This window comes from Acomys minous, assembly GCF_964271855.1.
Source record: "Acomys minous genome assembly, chromosome: 10".
Classification (NCBI taxonomy): Eukaryota; Metazoa; Chordata; class Mammalia; order Rodentia; family Muridae; genus Acomys; species Acomys minous.
Window position 1 is genome coordinate 35,740,396 of NC_140491.1, and position 20,668 is coordinate 35,761,063.

A 20,668-nucleotide genomic window follows, 5' to 3' on the forward strand; every position below is an offset into this window, starting at 1 on the left:
ATAATCTGACTATGTAAACGGCTACTGTGAGTTACAGGGAGGCTTAGCTTGGCAGTCCAGTGATGGGCAGCAGTAAAAGCTCAGGGCTGCTTGAACACAGCTACTTGGTTCTGAGGGGATGAGGGAAAGTCACTTAAGCATCTTGGCAATTTTCATGTTTGAAGGTTGAAAAGTTCTAGGGAAGAGTTTGTGTGTTCTAGGGTTTGTTGGGGGGTTGTTTGGTTGTTTGGTTGGATTTTTTTCTCAGACAGGGTTTTATAGCTTCCATCGGCATCCATCTTGCTGTGGATTAGCGAGGGTAGGAGCCTAAGATAGCTTTGAGCTGCTGATCTCCCTGCCTCGCCTGCTGGGATTACAAGCTTGTGCCAGCTCCTGGCTGTTCAGTGTTGTGATCCGTGGTCTCCCTGTGTAACCCAGGCTGAGCTTCTTCATCTTCCTACCTGGGCCTTTGGGTGCCGCACCACACCTGTGTCAGTTGTTGCTCTTCTCCGCCCCACCTCCCTTTCCTTTTTTAGACAAAATTTCATATAGCTCAAGCTGGTTTTGTACTTTTGATCCTCTTGCCTCTACTTTCCACGTGCTAGCATTACACTTACCATACTGTCTGATTTTAGGCCATGTTGAGGGTAAAACCGAGGGTGTCCATGCATGCTAGGCAAGCATTCCACCAACTGCACAACATCTCTGCTCTGTTGAAGGGTTTATACCAGTGGTTTTCAACCTTCCTAACACTGCAGACCTTTAATATAGTTCCTCATTTTATGGTGACCCCAACCATAGAATTATTTTTGTTGCTGCTTTATGAACCATAACGTAATATCTGATATGTAGAATATCTGATATGTGACCCTCCCCCCCAGGGTTTGGGGCCCACAGGCTGAGAACCACTGGTTTAAAACCAAATTTAGCAACAATTTTTTCCCCATAAAATCCCTTGAACTCATACACTTCCATTTTTAAATGTCTTTTTGTTCAGAGGGAACTAAGGATACTCAGTGTCAGATGTCCCTTTTAGTTGTGTGGTCCTAGAAAATTCATGAGGCTTTGATTTTGATTTGCCATGAAGAAAGGCATCTACAACCCTGTGGGGTTTGTTGTTACTGTTTGTTTGCATGTTTCTTTTTTGTTGGTGGTTTTGGTTTTAGTTTTTTGAGACATGGTTTCTCTGTGTAGCCTTGAGTATAACCTCTGTTCTTAAGAGGAATAAAAACTAAGTATTCTGTTGAAACTGGATCATACTTACTCAAACTTGGTTGAAATAATGGTGGTTACTAACTAATTTTCTGTCAATTTTTTTGTGTAATACAATGAAAAATACAGCCAGGCAGTGGTGGCGCACGCCTTTAATCCCAGCACTTGGGAGGCAGAGGCAGGCGGATCGTTGTGCGTTCAAGGCCAGCCAGGTCTACAAAGTGAGTCCAGGACAGCCAGGGCTACATGGAGAAACCCTGTCTCGAAAAACCAAAAAAAAAAAAAAAACAATGAAAAATATATTTATCATAGGATCAAATAACAAAAATTAGATGACCTTAAACTTAATAGCCAAAAGTATAGATTTCTTTTTTACTTTTTATTAAAAAATGCTTAGCACATACAGTTGTGTTAAACAGGTTTTATAGCTCCTCCATAGACCTATCACCTAGATTCCAATATTAGCATTTATTAATCTAAGCCGGGCACAATGGCACACACCTTTAATCTAACACTGAGATAGAGGCAGGCAGATTTCTGAGTGTTTGAGGCTAGCCTGGTCTACCTACAGAGTTCCAGGACAGCCAGGGCTACATAGAGGGACCCTGTCTCAAAAACAAAACATTTATAATTCTGGTTAACTACATACCTATTCACCCATCAAAATGCCTTGGTTTTTGTTTGTTTGTTTTGATGCGTTTCTCTAAGTTACAGATACTAGTGTACTTCCAAATGCTTCACCATGCATGCCTTTATCCAGAGGTCACAGGATAGGTCTTCCCAGTTTTGCATTTTCTTCCTGAAGATTCTGAACAGTTAATAGTCAAGAAACTTGAGTGTTAGTTTTGGGGAAATTGACTATATAAGAAATTAGTTGCAACAGAAAGTTCTAGTGAACTTTGTTTTCTTTTTGCCATTAGTGTATTTTCCAGAAATTTGGCTTTTAATAGGCTCCTTGTCCTGGTTTTCACATTTAAAACTACTCTTTTTGGGACATTTCTAGTTTTGTTTTTTCTTTTCCCTGGTGCTACAGATTGCACTCAGGGCCTTCCACATGCTAGGCAAGCATCCCACCACTGGGATGCACCCCACTCCAAAGGTCATTTTTTTTAAAGCCTCATTTATATCTTCTCATGTTGGTTTTGTGCTTTCTTTCTTTGTTTCCCCATAATTTGAACTTATTATACCAAGTAGTAGCTATTTCTAGTACTAATTTCTAATTGGATTCATCAACATAGAAATTAATTAATGTCTGGATTACTGATTTCTAAAATATTTAATAATAAAATAGTTTGCCTTGTTATGCATAAAAAGCTTATTTTTTATGAATGTGGGTCACTTTAAATATGCTCTCATTGGAGGCAGGTTGTGAGTATTGCACTTCATGAATGATAGCATTAATTTTCAATATTCAAGATTAAAGATGTTGCCCTGAGATAATCTTAAAGGAGATGTTTTAATGCATACACATATAGATGGACATTTGTGAAGTCTGTTAATTGTATGTCTGTATGTGTATGATGCCTTGTTATAGAGGAATGAAGAATCACTCATGATTTTTGCATCTCCATTTATATAAATCATTTTGATAGTAAAAGAAAATGTGTTTGTGTGCATTGAGCATTCTTTAAGTTTTTCCCTCCAATGTGCTATTTCACATATCACAGGACTTATTTTTTGAACATTTGAGCAAAAGAAACAGATGAAACCTCATACAAACCCTTCAAAATATGAGAATGTGGGGTTTATTTGTGCTAATGCTCTTCTTTTGGAAACATGTATTAAAGGTAAGGTCAATTTATTGATTTAAACACATAGTACATAAAAGATGGATTAAACTTTGTAAGCTGTTGTTCTTGAAAGAAAAGATTTTAACTTTGGGGTACAAAACTTGATCTGCAAGTCCCAGAAAGTTTAAAATTCAGTTACTCCAAGTTTTCTGAGATGTGGGAATATAATTTTCTAAAGTTTCTTTATGTAAAACGTTGAGCATTTTAAAGCTTCGACATCCCATCTTGTAGGATCTTATGGTCGGCGATGAGGCAAGCGAGCTGCGCTCGATGTTGGAAGTTAACTACCCTATGGAGAATGGCATAGTACGGAATTGGGATGACATGAAACACCTGTGGGACTACACATTTGGACCAGAGAAACTCAGTATAGACACCAGAAACTGCAAAATTCTACTCACAGAGCCTCCCATGAACCCAACCAAAAACAGGGAGAAGATTGTAGAGGTAAGGCTGGCTTGGCTGGGTGTCACATGTGTCTCTGTGATAGGATTAAGTCAAATGCTTTTCTTCTTGTTGCTTCTGCCGCAGAGGTAAGTAGAAGCAGCTATGTCTCCTTAGATCCTGGTTATTTTGCATTTACTGCAGGTTAAGAGTTGCTCATCTGAAATCTGGAATGTCTTGATCATGCTTATGATGCTCATGAAATTTTGAACTTTGGAACATTGTGGATTTTGGATTATTGGATAAGGGAACTCACCTGGTAAATAGGCAAATATTCCAAAATCTAACCTAGTCTGAAGTCAGAAGTCTCTCTTGCAAACATTTTGGATAAGGGGCATCAGCATGTCTGTGCTAGTAGATAGACGAGAACAGAAGCCTCAGAACCAGTAATTGAGTTGGGTGGTTTATTAGAAAGTAATGGATGTAATGGGAAAACAGCGACGTCAGGAGAATGAGAAGTGTGCAGTTAATAAGCCTTTGCGGGACAGTGATGTTTAAATAAAGACAGGCTGGGGACGCTGCAGGATAGAAGGGGGAAAGAGCGTTCCAAGGCAAAGAGAGTCGCCCGATGGCATCTGCATACTTGAGAGCAGGCGAGGAGGCCGCTGTGGCTGCAAGCTGTGGGTCAGGGGAGAGCTCAGGAAGTAAGCTAGAGTAGGTAGTGTTAGTGCCTTGCCAGCTTCTCTAGGGAGCTGGCCTTGTCCTGTGGGTGGGGTGGGGGCTGCTGCAACAGGGGAGAGGTGTACTTAGATTGAGTTTTCTGACTGCTGTGTTGTGAGCACACCACAGCGAGGCAGCAGAAGAAACACCAGCTTAGAGACGTTGACAGTTATTTATATGAAAGCTAATGATGGTTAAGATCATGAATAGTGGTTGAAATGTGAGAAGTGACCAGACTGTGGGTTTACTTTGGAGGTAGGTGGGCTTAAAGGATTTTCTTTTTGTTTTGTTTCTGAGACAGGGTCTCTCTGTGTAACATTGGTGGTCCTGGAACTTACTCTAGAACAGCCTGGCCTCCAACTCAGAAATATGCCTGTCTCTGCCTAAGTGCCAGGATTAAAGGCGTACGCCATCGCAGCCTGGCTCTAAAGGATTTTCTTACGGTTTAAATATGGGTAATAGAGGGCACTTGGGAAAGTTTTGGCTTGAGTAATTAGAAGAGATGAGGAAAAAGCTGAGAATAGCAGGATCGGATTTTAGGAGGAAGTTCATTTTAGATATGGTCAAGTTTGAGGTCCTCATTAAACATCCACAAAGAAATGACAAGCAATAATTGTGTGTGTGTGTGTCTGTATAATTGAATTCAGGAAACAGTCTAGAATTTGAGATAAAAACTTGAAAGTCCTGCCGGGCATGGTGGCACACACCTTTAATCCTAACACTCAGGAGGCAGAGACAGGCGGATCACTGTGAGTTCGAGGCCAGCCTGGGCTACAAAGTGAGTCCAGGACAGCCAAGGCTACACAGAGAAACCCTGTCTTGAAAAAACCAAACCCAAACAAACAATAACAACAACAACAACAAAACCTCGAAAGTCTTTAGGATATAGAGAATGCTTTTTACCAAAGAAGTGATTGGAGACAGCGGTGAGAAGGCGGGGTCTAGAGGGAAGAGCCTGCCCAAGAGACTGAAAAGGCTACTGAGGTGAGGGCAGACAGGGGAGCTTCATCCCTAACTTAGACAACAGACTTTGGAGGACTTACATGCTATTGGTATATGCACACACAGCAGCAGCAGCGGTACTTCCTATGTTAGAAGATCAAGTTAATTGATGGGTATGCATTCCAAAGTTTTAAGTTGAAGTTCAGTACAGTTCTCATTGGAACCAGTTGGTCAATATCTAGATATTCAGAGTGATTGCCCTGCCTGTCAAGGAGTGCTTACTGTGGATGACCAAAAGATATCGTTTGAGATTTTCTCAGCTGACCTGGCTTGGGCATGACCAGAGAGGGCCTAGGGAAATGCCTCCTCCCTCTGGTGTAATGCAGTGTGAAATGGAGTTAACAGTCTCAGTTCAAATAGAGGCAGTGGGCTGGGCAGCTTAGCACTCTCTACATCTGACAGCTTTTTTTTGTTGTTGTTTATTTGTTTTTGTTTTTGTTTTTGTTTTTTCGAGACAGGGTCTCTCTGTGTAGCCTTGGCTGTCCTGGACTCACTTTGTAGTCCAGGCTGGCCTGGAACTCACAGTGATCCACCTGCCTCTGCCTCTCGAGTGCTGGGATTAAAGGCATGTGCCACCACGCCCGGCTTAAAACTTTTGTTTGGTTTTGTTTTGTTTTTCAAGACAGGATTTCTCTGTGTAGCCTTGGCTGTCCTGGACTCACTTTGTAGACCAGGCTGGCCTCGAACTCAACAGCGATCCGCCTGCCTCTGCCTCCCAAGTGCTGGGATTAAAGGCGTGTGCCACCACACCTGGCCCAGCTTTTTTTTTTTTAAGATTTATTTATTATTTATATAGTATTCTGCCCGTATGTGTGCCTGTACACCAGAAGAAGGTACCAGATCTCATCGTAGATGGTTGTGAGCCATCATGTGGTTGCTGGGAATTGAACTCAGGACCTTTGGAAGAACAGACAGTGCTCTTAACCTCTGAGCCATCTCTCCAGCCCTACATCTGACAACTTAATACTTATACCCTGAGTCCTTTTTTTGTTTGTTTGTTTGTTTTAACTACGGGGCATAGGGGAGGGGAAGGGGAGCCAGTTTTGATCCTGGTTGGGGGAAAAGGCAGATATTTCTTGTCTTTTCATTATTTATTTGGTGTGTGCATATGTGTATGTGTGCTTGCACACTCTAGTGTCCGTGTATGGACAGTTGGTGGGAGTAGGGAGTTAGAGGTAGGCTTTATAAGGGCAAGCAGAACTAGAATGGATGCTCAGTGTCCTTTGGTTGCATCGTCATCAACTGATCTGCCATGTAAGCATGAAGGAGGCATATAACTGTGTGTAGACTTTCCTACATAAACCACTCCCCCCTTTTTTCTTCTCTTCCTATTTTCAGGTAATGTTTGAAACGTACCAGTTTTCTGGTGTGTATGTAGCCATCCAGGCAGTTCTGACTTTGTATGCTCAAGGTAAGTAAAGCTTAGCTAATAGGAAAATTAATTAAACAAATATATACCAAAAATTTAAATTTTCAAGCAAAGGCCATTACTAGAGGGTTAGAGAATTTGCTCAGTGGTTAAGAGCTGTTCTTGTGGATACATGGAGGCTCACAACCATCTGTGACTGCGATTCCAGAGGATTCAGTGCTCTCTTCTGGCCTCCAAGGGCACTTGCATACACCTGGTACACAGATATACATTCAGATAAACACTATTACAGATAAAATAAAATTTAAAAATAAACTAAACCCCCCAAAGCCCATTACTTCTATAAGATCATACTTCAAAACTACAATTCTATGAGTCTATGTGTGTGTCTATGTGGCGTATGTTTGTGTGTACAGTGGTGCATACTTGTGCAAGCTAGAGGGTAACAGAGGTGTCTTTCTAGTTCTCCACTTCCTTTTTAGAGACGGCCTCTCTCTTTAGTTGACTTGGAGTTCACTGGTTGGCTAGGATGACTTGTGTAAGCCCCCAGGATCCTCCTGTCTCCACCTGGCATTGCAGAGATTTCAGGCCGTGTTGCATCCTGGGTTTTATGTGGATGATGGGATCCAGAGGCAGCTCCTGCTGCTGCTCATGCTTGCGCAGCCAGCTCTTACCCTTGAGCCGCTGCCCAGCCCACAGCTACAGTTTCCATCATTTGTCATAAGTGCCACATACATTTACATGTGCTTCATTAAATAATCTAAGATGAAAGCAATGTCAGTTTAGAAAAAAATAGTATATGTTTTTCTTTTAAGCTGTTTTGAATTTTTATGCTCTAAGCGGAAGCTAGAGATGTCTCATCAGTCAAGAGTACTGGATTTTCTTCCAGAGGACCCAGTTTTTCAGGTTTAGTTTTCAGCACCTCTGTGTCAGCTCACAGTTGTCTTTAATTCCAGCTCTGATGTCCTTTTCTGACCTCCTTGGGCACTTGTAGGCATGTGGTACACAGACACATATGCAAGCAACACATCCATAAAATAAAAATAAATTAAAAGCCTTTATTGAGAATAAGCATAGAATTTGACTTCAAAATTGGCTTTTTTGTTTTGTTGTGCTGTTTTTAAAAAGTATTTTCAAAGAATTAGTGTGCTGGGCAGTTTTATGTCAGCTTGGCACATGAGGGAACCTCAGATAAGAAAATACGGTGGGTGACACATACCTGTAATCCCAGCACTCTAGGAGCCAAAGGCACGCAGATCTCTGGCAGTTTGAGGCCAACCTGGTCTACAAAATGAGTCAAGGACAACAAAGGCTACACAGAGAAAACCTGTCTCAAAAAAAAAAAAATGAATCCCAGCACCTAGGAGGCAGAGGCAGGTGGATCTCCTATGAGTTCAAGGACAGCCTAGTCTACAAAGCAACTTCTAGGACAACCAGGGCTAGAAACCCTGTCTTGAAAAAAAAAAATGACAAAGGAAAAAAAATGCTTCTATAAGATGGGGCTATCGGCAAGCCTGTAGAACATTTTCTTAATTACTGATAGATTGGGGTGGGATAGCAGCTCACTGTGGGTGGTGCCAACCCTTGGCTAGTGGAGCTCCTGGGTTCTGTAAGAGAGCAGGCTGAAGCTGAGCACATACCTTTAATCCCAGCAGTCTGGAGGTAGAGGCAGGTGGAGGCCAGCTTGGTCTACAAAGTGAGTTGCAGGACAACCAAAGCTACATAGAGACCCTGTCTTGGAAAAACCAAAAAAGAAAGAGAGTGTGGGGGAGGGAGGAGGGAGCAAGCCAGTAAGGAGCACTCCTTTATGGCCTCTGTATCAGCTCCTGCCTGCAGGTTCTTACCTTGTTTGAGTTCCTGTCCTGACTTCTTTTGATGATGAATAGTGAGCCAGAAACCCTTTCCTCCCCAAGTTGTCTTTGGTCATGGTATTCCATCTCAACAATAGTAACCCTGAGACAGCATAAAAAACCTTAGGGGTCATCCAGGTGTTCACGTGCATTCACTCTCAACAGTTGGGAGGGAGGCAAAGCATGTCAATGGCTGTGAGGTCCAGGCCAGCCATGACTTCATAGTGAAACCCTGTGTCTTATATAAAAAACAAAACCACATGCAAACTAGTCAAATACATAATAGGTTGGGGAGAAGATGTTTTGGAACACATCTCTAGCTTTTGAATCAGTTTTAATGAAAGGAACAGTTTTTTTATATCTTTAGTTTTTGAAATTGCATTGTTTCTCCCTTCTCTTTCCTCCACCAATCCTTTCCATATATTCCCCTTTATTTCTCAAATCCATGGCCTCTTTTTCTTTAGTTGTTGTTATTGGTGGTGTGTATATGTGTGTGTTCCTAATAGATAAATGCAACTTGTTCAGCCTGTGTATGTTACTTGTGTATGTTTTTATGGCTGACCATTTGGTATTGCATAACCAATTGGTGTGCTCTTTTCTGGGGGAAGACTTTCATCTCATCATCCCATAGTTTCTTTTTTTTCTTTCTTTCTTTCTTTTTTTTTTTTTTTTTTTTTTTGGGGGGGGGGGTTTTCGAGACAAGGTTTCTCTGTGTAGTCTTGGCTGTCCTAGACTTGCTTTGTAGACCAGGCTGGCCTCAAACTCACAGTGATCCACCTGCCTCTGCCTCCCAAGTGCTGGGATTAAAAGCCTGTGCCACCACGCCTGGCCATCCCATAGTTTCTGTAGTACTTTGTCTAGAATTGACACCTTGTGTGTTTTCCTCCTTCCACATTAGCAGGTCTGCTGGTGGCATCCTTGTTTGGGTCATGTTTAGGCAGCCATATTGGTGAGAGTTCACAGGTCTGTGTTCTTCTGATACTGTCGTTATCATCTGCCCTCCTTGTCCCTTGTTGTGTGTGTGTGTGTGTGTGTGTGTGTGTGTGTGTGTGTGTACGTGTGTACATGTGTGTGTGTGTACATGTGTGTGCCAGTGCCTACAGAGATCAAAGAGTTTTGGATCCTCTGGAGCTGGAAGATACAGGCAGATGTGAGCCACCTGATATAGGTGTTGGGAACCAAACTTCAGGTTCTTTGCAAAAGTGACCACTGAGCCATTTTCCCAGCCCCAGTTTACTTGTGTGTGTGCTCATGTGAGCAGACATCTGCATCCATATGTAGGTCAGAGGACAGTTTGAAGGAATGGCTTCTTTTTTTATGGGTATTAAACTTGGGCCACCAGGCTGGGTGGCATGCATCTTTACCTGCTAACCCATCCTACCAGTCCTCTCCCTGTCAGCTAAGACCAGCACATTTTCCATATGGGAAGAACTCTTTGGATTTTGATGTCTTATAAATTCAACAAAATATTGCTGAGATTTTATAGGGCTTTCAGTATGTTCAGAGGAGTCTTTGGCATTTGCAGTGTAAAGCTACTTCGACTCACAGCGATCCCCCTGCTCCTGCTTCCTGAGTACTGGGATTAAAGGCATGTGCCAGCCCTGCCAGGCTATATTTAGCCATTTTTATGTAATTGTTGACTTATTAATTTTGAGAAACAGTAGCCAGTAAAACTAATTAAATAACTATGGGCCATGTTTCTTCCTAACTTGGTGGCCAATGTTTTCAGAAAAAAAGGAGTTCCAGTGTGTCCCCATCACTCAGGCTGCTGGGCAGTGTAGTCCAGTGTGTCCCCCTCTCTCAGGCTGCTGGGCAGTGTAGTCCAGTGTGTCCCCATCACTCAGGCTGCCGGGCAGTGTGGTTCCAGTGTGTCCCCATCACTCAGGCTGCTGGGCAGTGTAGTCCAGTGTGTCCCCATCACTCAGGCTGCTGGGCAGTGTGGTTCCAGTGTGTCCCCATCTCTCAGGCTGCTGGGCAGTGTGGTTCCAGTGTGCCCCCCTCTCTCAGGCTGCTGGGCAGTGTGGTTCCAGTGTGTCCCCATCTCTCAGGCTGCTGGGCAGTGTAGTCCAGTGTGTCCCCATCTCTCAGGCTGCTGGGCAGTGTAGTCCAGTGTGTCCCCATCTCTCAGGCTGCTGGGCAGTGTAGTCCAGTGTGTCCCCATCACTCAGGCTGCTGGGCAGTGTGGTTCCAGTGTGTCCCCATCACTCAGGCTGCCGGGCAGTGTAGTCCAGTGTGTCCCCATCTCTCAGGCTGCTGGGCAGTGTAGTCCAGTGTGTCCCCATCACTCAGGCTGCTGGGCAGTGTAGTCCAGTGTGTCCCCATCACTCAGGCTGCCGGGCAGTGTAGTCCAGTGTGTCCCCATCTCTCAGGCTGCTGGGCAGTGTAGTCCAGTGTGTCCCCATCACTCAGGCTGCCGGGCAGTGTAGTCCAGTGTGCCCCCCTCTCTCAGGCTGCTGGGCAGTGTAGTCCAGTGTGTCCCCATCACTCAGGCTGCTGGGCAGTGTAGTCCAGTGTGTCCCCATCTCTCAGGCTGCTGGGCAGTGTGGTTCCAGTGTGTCCCCCTCTCTCAGGCTGCCGGGCAGTGTGGTTCCAGTGTGTCCCCATCACTCAGGCTGCTGGGCAGTGTAGTCCAGTGTGTCCCCATCTCTCAGGCTGCTGGGCAGTGTGGTTCCAGTGTGTCCCCATCACTCAGGCTGCTGGGCAGTGTAGTCCAGTGTGTCCCCCTCTCTCAGGCTGCCGGGCAGTGTGGTTCCAGTGTGTCCCCATCACTCAGGCTGCTGGGCAGTGTAGTCCAGTGTGTCCCCCTCTCTCAGGCTGCCGGGCAGTGTGGTTCCAGTGTGTCCCCATCTCTCAGGCTGCTGGGCAGTGTAGTCCAGTGTGTCCCCATCACTCAGGCTGCTGGGCAGTGTAGTCCAGTGTGTCCCCATCACTCAGGCTGCTGGGCAGTGTAGTCCAGTGTGCCCCCCTCTCTCAGGCTGCCGGGCAGTGTGGTTCCAGTGTGTCCCCATCTCTCAGGCTGCTGGGCAGTGTAGTCCAGTGTGTCCCCATCACTTAGGCTGCTGGGCAGTGTAGTCCAGTGTGCCCCCCTCTCTCAGGCTGCCGGGCAGTGTGGTTCCAGTGTGTCCCCATCTCTCAGGCTGCTGGGCAGTGTAGTCCAGTGTGTCCCCATCTCTCAGGCTGCTGGGCAGTGTAGTCCAGTGTGCCCCCCTCTCTCAGGCTGCTGGGCAGTGTAGTCCAGTGTGTCCCCATCACTCAGGCTGCTGGGCAGTGTGGTTCCAGTGTGTCCCCATCACTCAGGCTGCTGGGCAGTGTAGTCCAGTGTGTCCCCATCTCTCAGGCTGCCGGGCAGTGTAGTCCAGTGTGTCCCCATCACTCAGGCTGCTGGGCAGTGTGGTTCCAGTGTGTCCCCATCACTCAGGCTGCAGAAGCCAGTTACTATTTCTTGATTAGGATGAGACTTTGCTTTCATAACAGCAAAAATAAATCTTCTTAGTGGCAAACAGGAAAGCAAACAGCTCCCTTGCTCTTATTTTTTTTATTATTGTTGCTATTGCTTATAGAGTTTTGGCTGTGGATCCCATCTAGGCCTTACACATACTAGGCTCACACATTTCCTCAAGATGACAGGCTTTTGTTGTTGATGCTTTTTGTTTTGTTTTGTTTTGTTTTGTTTTGAGGTGGTGTTTGATTGTGGCTGTGCTTAGCTGGAAACTCTAGTCATCCTGTAAATAAGGAAGAGTGAGGGAGGTAGTTGGTAGCCCTGTTTTAAGTTTTTTAAAGATAGGTGACCTATAATTTTTTGGTCCCTTGTTATTGTTTTGTTTTTTTGGTTGGTGGTCCCCCCCCCCCCCCCCCCGAGACAAGGTTTCTTTTGTAGCCTTGGCTGTGCCAGACTTGCTTTGTAGACCAGGCTGACCTTAAACTCCCAGAGATCTGCCTGCCTCTGTTTCCCAAGTGCTGTGATTACAGGTGTGCCCCATCACACCCTGCTAATTTTTGGTCCTTTGATCACAGCTGCCTAAGAGCTGGGTTTCGGGTTTGAGCTACCAGGCCTGACCAGATGGTTTTTATCAGATTCACTTACTATCTTGTGACTGTGTAATAGTCATTTTTCACTGTGGTTTCCATAAGTTATTCATTATACTTTAGAAAATTTCACTTTAAGGGAATTTGGTGATTAGGTTAAAAAGAAAACTGTAGTAGGGTCTTTCTTCCATGTCTTAAAGAAGCACATGATTAAACTAGAAACACCAGGGCAAGGTGGCTTTGGGTAATGGCCAAGCCTGACAACCTGAGTTTATTCTCTTGGCCCCACGTGGTGGAGAAGAGAACCAGTCCCCTGAGGTGTCCTCTAACCTCACATGTGCCCCTCTCCCCTCCACGTGTCCACCCTAGACAAATAAGTAAGAATGTAAAGAAAGGAAACCATGGGAACAGACACTTCCATCTGTGATTAGAAGTGAGTGTCTTGGGGGCTGGAGAGATGGCTCAATGATTAAGAGCACCGCCTGGACTTCCAGTAGGTCCCGAGTTCAATTCCCAACAACCACTTGGTGGCTCAAAACCATCTGTAATGTGATCTGATGCCCTCTTCTGCAGACAAAGCACTCATATACAATAAATAAATAAATCTTTAAAAAAAAAGAAAGAAACGAAATGAGTGTCGTCGCCTATTCAGTGGGTTTTGCTGACAAAAGAAAAGTCCCAGGCAACCATCTCTTCCAGCCTGCCCAGAGAAGCCCCTTCCCCATGGGAAGATAAGGCCTGGTCCTGGCCCCAGCCTGCCACCTGGTTCCTGCCCCTGCCATTGGAGCTGTGCTTTGTAGCTCACTACCCCATACTCACTCCCCTGAGACCTGAGCCTCTGCTGCAGCCTTCCAGCCTCAACTCCCCTTGTAAGTGCCTTCTGTGTCCTTGTACCCAGGCCCTAAAGATCCAGACACAGGGTAGTAGTAGACGGACATTCTGCCTGGGCAGGGCTAGAGGGTTCTGCAGATCTGAGACTTCTACTCAAGAGACCCAGTGATTCCTCAAGCCTGTGGAACCCCTCTCTGGGTGCTGCTGCCCACCTCTCTCTCAGGGAGCCCTGGCCCCTCCATGGCCCAGAGACACTGGCTGGCGCATCTTGGCCAGTGCCACTTTTCCTTCCTGTTCAGCCAGCCCCTGGCCTTGTTGGCTCCTACCCCTGCCTCCACCCTCTGAGTGAGCTTTCCATGTTCCACTAACCTTGAGCTGGTGGCAGATGGAGATACACTAACCTGACCATGGGCAGGGCCCTGCTGTATCCACCCCTCAATAAAAGCAGTTACAACCTTTAAAAAGGAAAAGAAAGAAAGAAAGAAAAGAAAGAGATGAGTGCCTTAGCCAGGCATGTGGCTCACGCCTTTGATCCCTACACTTGGGAGGCAGAGGCAGATGGATCTCTGTGAGTTGGAGGCCAGCCTGGTCTACAAAGAGAGTCTAGGACAGCCAGAGCTGTTATACAGAGAAACCCTGTCTCAGAAAAAATAAAAAAAGGAAGGAAGAAAAAGAAAGAAAGGAGTGCCTTTAATCCCAGCACTCAGAGGCAGAGGCAGGAGGATCTCTGAGTTTGGGACCAGCCTGGTCTACATAGTGAGTTCCAGGACAGCCAGGCCTATGTAAAGAGATCCTGTCTTGAAAAAAGGAAAAAAAAAAAAAAAAAAAAAACCACAAGAAAGGAAGAAGTGCTGCCTCCAAGCCTCACTAGCTACTTGATGTTTTAAAGGTGATGTCTTTACTACATTGGAAACTTTGGCTTTGTTGTATCTGAACTGACTCTCAGAAGCTTCTGGTTGGTTCCTGTGCAGGGTTACTGACTGGTGTAGTGGTGGACTCTGGAGATGGGGTGACTCACATTTGCCCAGTGTATGAAGGCTTTTCTCTCCCTCACCTTACAAGGAGGCTGGACATTGCTGGGAGGGATATCACCAGGTATCTTATCAAGGTAAGTGAAAGGAAAACGTCATTCATAAGAGCTAGTTTTTCTGGTTTGTTTACTGACTTAGACAAAAATGTATATCTAAAACAATTCCGGAGCTGGAGAGCTGGCTCAGCAATCAAGCACACACACTGTTCTTGCAGAGAAACAGCCTGGTTCCTGGCTTGGCCAGCTTACCACCGCCTGCAGCTAGTGTCATGGAATCTGATGGCTTCCTCTGACCTCTCAGGGATCAGTTCTCATATGTACACACGCACACAATACACATGATTTAAATGATAGGATAATTAAAAATAAGTGTACAAGGTCTCTAGCATCACCCCATGTACCATTATTAGCTTTGCTGTGGGTTCCGGGGACTGCGCTCAGGCTGTCAGGCATGGATGGCAAGGGCTTTTTACCTACCAGGCCATCTTAGCAGCCAACAAGGGTTTAACTTTTGTACAGTGGAACTTATTTGCATAGATTATTAATTTATTGCTTTTTTTCTAAATACCAGCTGCTGCTGTTGCGAGGGTATGCCTTCAACCATTCTGCTGATTTTGAGACAGTTCGCATGATTAAAGAAAAACTTTGTTATGTGGGTTACAATATTGAGCAAGAGCAGAAGCTGGCCTTAGAGACCACAGTGTTGGTGGAGTCCTATACAGTGAGTATCCTGTGTAAAGTACTCTGCGCTGAAAAGGGGTGTCTGTGGTTATTATAAATGTCACTAATTTTGATTTATTAGTACAATGTCCCCTTGCTGGACGTTGTACTGAGGTTCTTGTGTGTGCTCCCCAGACTAGGCCCTGGTATGGGTATTTTTGGCTTGACTTATTATAATATGTTTTCATATGACTTTTAAATATCTCCTGCTATGTTGAGATTCTTTGATTTAATTATTGGGGGTGCCATGTATTGCAAATTAAAACAGGCATTAAATTAGAATGTGATTAGAAGTAGAGGTAGTATTTGAGATTCTATCATCATTGGGATATCAGCATGTTTTATACAGTGTTATTTCTCTGGGATGTTACTTAAGAGTTAAATAGAACAGCTACAATTATCAAATAAATTATGGAGATAATTACTATCTCTTTGCTGTATGACTTCCAGGCCCTTTGATATGTCTGTATGGATACAATTGTAAAAGTGTTGTACACCTGTTTCTCAGACTGTTGGATTATTCTGAAACAGGGTCCTCTTGCCTCTGCCTCCCAAATGGTGGGATTGCAATCTACATGGATCTCAAAATTTTGTAGCGTGTCATGGAGCTAACATCTAAGAAACACATCTTGGGAAATGTTTATGCTTTGATTTTTCTCAGTCAGGGTCTCACTGTAGTCCAAGCTAGGTTAGAACCCAGGCTGGTTTTAGACTTTCTTTGAAATCTGTTATGTTGTACACATTTGTGAATAGTGCCAACATGGATCACAGGGCTTAAGAACATTTGTTTGGCTGGGCATGGTGGCACATGTGTGTAATCACAGTACTCCGATATAAGGCAAGAGTGCCACATAGGTCCTAGAAACCTACAAGTAGAACATTATGACGGCAGATCTGGGCCCAGGGGTTCTCCACAAACTATGGCACCAACCAAGGATAATATGTGCGGTAAAAATTGAACCCCTACCCAGATGTAGCCAAGGGACAGGACATTCTCCACCCATGAGTGAAGGGTGGGGACTGACTTTCACGTGAACTCTGGTGCCCCATATTTGACCACATCCCCTGGATGGGGGGGCCCAGTGGCTCTCAGGGGAAGGATAGCAGGCTACCAAGAAGAGACTTGATACCCTATCGGCATATACAGGGGGAGGAGGTCCCCCTCAGTCATAGTCATAGGGGAGGGGAATAGGGTGAAAGTGGGAGGGAGGGAGGAATGGGAAGATAGAAGGGATGGGATAAAAATTGAAATGTAATATGAATGAATAAATAAATAAATTTATTTTTTAAAAAAAGAGTGCCACATAGGTAATGAAACCAACCTGGTAAGGCCTCCAAAATAAGCCTGAAGAGCTGGGTGTCCTGGTTTCCATGAGTTCTAGGCCAGCCGCGGGTACATAGTGAGACTCTGTCTCAAAAGATGAAAAAGAGGAAGAAAAACAGAGACCCGCTGTGCTAGCACATGCCTTTAACTCCAATACTTGGAGGGGAGAGGCAGGAGGATCTCCTAGTCTACAAACAAATCCCAGGCCAGCCAGGACTACATAGACCTCCTCTTTCAACCCTTACTCTCCAAAAAAAAAAAGATACCATTCTAAGCATATAATAAAAACTTATTTTATGGGCTGGGTGTGGTGATTCACTCTTTTAATCCTATCACTAGGGAGGCAGAGGCAGGAGGATTTCTCTGAGTTGGAGGCCAGCCTGGTCTATAAAGAGAGTTCCAGGACAGCCAGGGCTGTTAGAGAGAAACCTTGTCTTTTTTTTTTTTTTTTTTTTTTAAAGCAGCAAACCAAAAGCAAACCCTACTTTTATCTTTTATCTTTTTTTTTTTGTTTTTGGTTTGTTTGTTTGTTTGTTTTGGTTTGTTTGTTTTTTTCGAGACAGGGTTTCTCTGTGTAGCTTTGACTGCCCTCGACTCACTTTTGTAGATGAGGCTGGCCTCGAACTCACAACGAACCTCCTGCCTCTGCCTCCTAAGTGCTGGGATTAAAGGCGTGCACTACCACCGCCCAGCCTATTTTTATCTTTTTATAACCTCTGGGTTTGTCCTGGTGGTTTCTGATTTTAATTTTCAATCACAATTGTTTGGAAGGAAATGGCATAAAGTAAACCATGGGAGAACTAACAACATAAGACATGATTTATTGGGCTGGAGAGATGGCTCAGAGGTTAAGAGCAGTGCCTGCTCTTCCAAAGGTCCTGAGTTCAATTCCCAGCAACCACATGGTGGGTCATAACCATCTATGGTGAGATCTGGTGCCCTCTTCTGGTGTGCAGACATACATGCAAGCAAAACACTGTATACATAATAAATAAATGAATCTAAAAAAAAAAAGACATGATTTATTTTGGACACTGGTTGAGACAAGGGAGTAACCATTGAATTAATTCACAGTTAGCCTGGACTAATAGCAAGACCATCTTAACCTCATCTTCACATCCTCCAACACCCCTGAACACAAAAACCCCAGACGTGTTGGTGCCCACCTGTGACTTCAGTCAATTCTATATGGGGGAGAAACATCACTGAGTGTCTGTGTATATCTGTGTATATAGTTTAGCCTCAGGCTCTCCCAGTAACAGCCAGGTAGGGTGGTGCCCACCTATAACCTCAGCACTTGGCAGATAGAGCAGAAAGATAGTGGCACATGGTGCATCAGGGTGCTACATGAGATCCTGACACTGGGGAAAATGAAAACAAAATAGGTCTTATTTCTTCCCTCTTTCTGTAAACAGAGGTAGCTTTCAAAAATACATTCAAGTGTGAAACAAACTAATGAGTAAGTGGAGAGGAGCAAGTGTGGGCAAAGGTAGGCGAGAATAAGATGTAAGAAACTCTATAGGCACAGTAGGGAATGCCTGTAGTGCTAGCTACTGTGGAGGCGAAAGCAGGAAGATGGCTAGAGCTCGGCAGTTCAGGACTAGCCCAGGCCACATCGTGAGAGAGCTTTGTGTCGTGGGAAGAAGGAGGGGACTCAGTACAGTAATATAAAAGGTAGTTCAAGAGTTTTTTGAAAAATGCAAGTTCTTTTGTCCTAAATAATTTCAGCAAACATGGAACTGTTTTGAGGAATGTACTTTATAAATTTTATTGTTTTGTTTGTTTGTTTCAAGATAGGGTTTCTCTGTGTAGCCTTGGCTGTCCTGTAGACCAGGCTGGCCTCGAACTCACAATGATTTGCCTGCCTCTGCCTCCTGAGTGCTGAGATTAAAGGTGTTCCCTACCACCACCCAGCATAAATTATGTTGATGTATGAAACTAACTGCCAACATACGTAAGTTATGAATTGGTGTGAGAGAATTTCTACTTGACGTCTCTCATTTAATTAAATACAGACATTAATTAGACAGGTATGCAGGCATGCTCCTGCAATCCCAGCACTTGGAAGCCATATGCAGCAGAATCTTTCTAAGTCTAAGACAAACAAACAAACAAACCAGATAAACTAGATTTAATCAGGTATGGATTTTCCGTGTAGGTCATGTTAAAATGTTGCATTGTCCAGATCTTACTGGCTTATGTTAAAGTTACTCTTTTTTTTTTTTTAAGATTTATTTATTTATTACGTATACAGTGCTCTGCCTACATGTACACCTGCAGGGCAAAAGAGGGCATCAGATCTTGTTATAGATGGTTATGAGCCATGGTTGCTGGGAATTGAACTCAGGACCTCAGGAAGAGCAGCCAGTGCTCTTAACCTCTGAGCCACCTCTCCAGCTCATTAAAGTTATTCTTACCAGTTAGATAAAGTTACTTAAGACATAGTAACATAAAAAGTATTCTAAATCAGTACTCCTTAAATTAATTAATTAATCAAATTATTTATTTTTATGAGCAAGCTGGTTTTGAATTTATGATCCTGTTTCTGAAGCCTCAAGAAGCCTCAAGAGTGTAGGCAATGCAGATATAGTCATGCCCTGCTGCTGCTGCTGCCTGATTTGTTTTTAAGAAAGAGAGAATTGTGTGTAGATCAGAGGACAGCTTTTTTTTTGGGGGGGGGGGGTTGGTTGATTTTTGTTTTCTGCCTTGTTGAGATGCTGTCTCTTCTTGAGGGCATTGTGTGACATTTTAAAAAGCAGAGTAGAGTATGATATTAGTAAGACACCATCTGAGTTATTTTGTTTCACCCAAGAGAACATTTAGAAAAATTTATTGCTTTTAATAACTTTGATGACAGAACAGGTGCATTTAAAAGAATTACAGCTGGGAAGTTGTGGTTTGCTGACCTTCGCTGGTTGCTTTGTTTTTAGCTTCCCGACGGGCGCATTATTAAAGTTGGAGGAGAAAGGTTTGAAGCACCCGAAGCTTTGTTCCAGCCGCACTTGATCAATGTTGAGGGGGTTGGTGTTGCTGAATTGCTTTTTAACACCATCCAGGCTGCCGACATCGATACCAGGTAAAGTAGCATTTGGAAGTTATTTATAAGAAAAACATAGGCCACAGAGATAGCTCAGGAGTTAAAAGTACTTGCTGTTCTTCCAGAGGACTGGAGTTGAGTTCCTAGCACTCATGTCAGATGGCTCACAGCTCTGCCTTCTGTGGCCCCATCATTTATGCACACATACTAACTTGCAGACACACACACACACCTAGACATAGTTTAAAGTAGTAAGAATAAAATCTTTCTTGAAAAAGCAAAAAAAAAAAAAAAAGGAATAAAATTTTTTTGTTTTTTTAAAGTTGGTTTTTTGAGGCAGGGTTTCTCTGTGTAGCCCTGGCTGTCCTAGAACTTGCTCTGTAGACCAGGCTGGCCTTGAACCCAGAGATCCACCTGCCTCTGCCTCCCAAGTGCTAGGTTAGAGGTGTACATTATTTTCCCCTTAACATATATCTGCTTAGCCAGGCTCAGTGGCACATGCTTGTAATCCCAGCATTTAGGGAGGCAGAGGCAGGCAGATCTCTGTGAATTCAAGGCTAGCCTGGTCTACAAAGTGAGTTCAGGATAGCCAAGGCTACACAATGAAACCTTGTCTTGGAGAAGGGTGCCATGTGGAAGTCAGGATAACTTTTGAGAGTTGTTGCTTTCCTTCCACCGTGTGGGTCCCAGGCGTCAACCTCAGGCCATCAGGATTGGAGAGAGGTACCTTCTCCACTGAACCATCCCACCAGACTTTTACATTTATTTAATTAGTTAGTTTTCTTTATTTCTTTAATTTTGCTTTTTCGTGACAGGGCTTCTTTGTTTAACAGAAGCCTAGCCATCCTGGACTCATTTGTAGACCAGGCTGGCCTCAAACTCATAGAGGTCTGCCTGCCTCTGCCACCCAAGTGCTGGGATTACAGGTGTGTACCACCAAGCCTGACTTTTTTTTTTTTTTTGGACAGGTTCTCAAAGACCCTTGTGAATAAAGTTGTAGTGAATGTGGGAGTACAGTCATCTTAGCAGACTGATTTTTAGTCTTTGAATTCCATCTTTAGTCTTTTAGTCTTTGAATTCCATTTGAGTTCCATCTTTAGTTTTGAGGCGAGTTTCTCTACTGTTTTCAGTAATGGTGTTTATAATTTATATCAGGGCTCCTTAAACTGTGCACTTATGGTACCCCTGTGTTAGTCAGGATTCGCTAGAGGAACAGGACTTATAGAATGAGTCTCTTTCTCTCTCTCTCTACACACACACACACACGAGAGAGAGAGAGAGAGAGAGAGAGAGAGAGAGAGAGAGAGAGAGAGAGAGAGAGAGAGAGAGAATTTATTAGATTATTATTAGATATATATGGTAGCAAATGTCTTTAATCCCAGCACTTGGGAGGC

General features: G+C 44.1%; 1 protein-coding gene across 1 annotated transcript in view; it reads left to right on the top strand.

Moving 5' to 3' along the window:
- Positions 1 to 20,668, top strand: part of ACTR2 (actin related protein 2) — a 45,891-nt gene that overhangs the window by 15,902 nt on the left and 9,321 nt on the right. Inside the window, exons 3-7 of the mRNA XM_084799285.1 lie at positions 3,213 to 3,428; positions 6,426 to 6,498; positions 14,135 to 14,271; positions 14,765 to 14,914; positions 19,168 to 19,313. Coding sequence (XP_084655411.1) covers positions 3,213 to 3,428; positions 6,426 to 6,498; positions 14,135 to 14,271; positions 14,765 to 14,914; positions 19,168 to 19,313 — 722 coding nt within the window. The remainder of the gene's footprint in view (positions 1 to 3,212; positions 3,429 to 6,425; positions 6,499 to 14,134; positions 14,272 to 14,764; positions 14,915 to 19,167; positions 19,314 to 20,668) is intronic.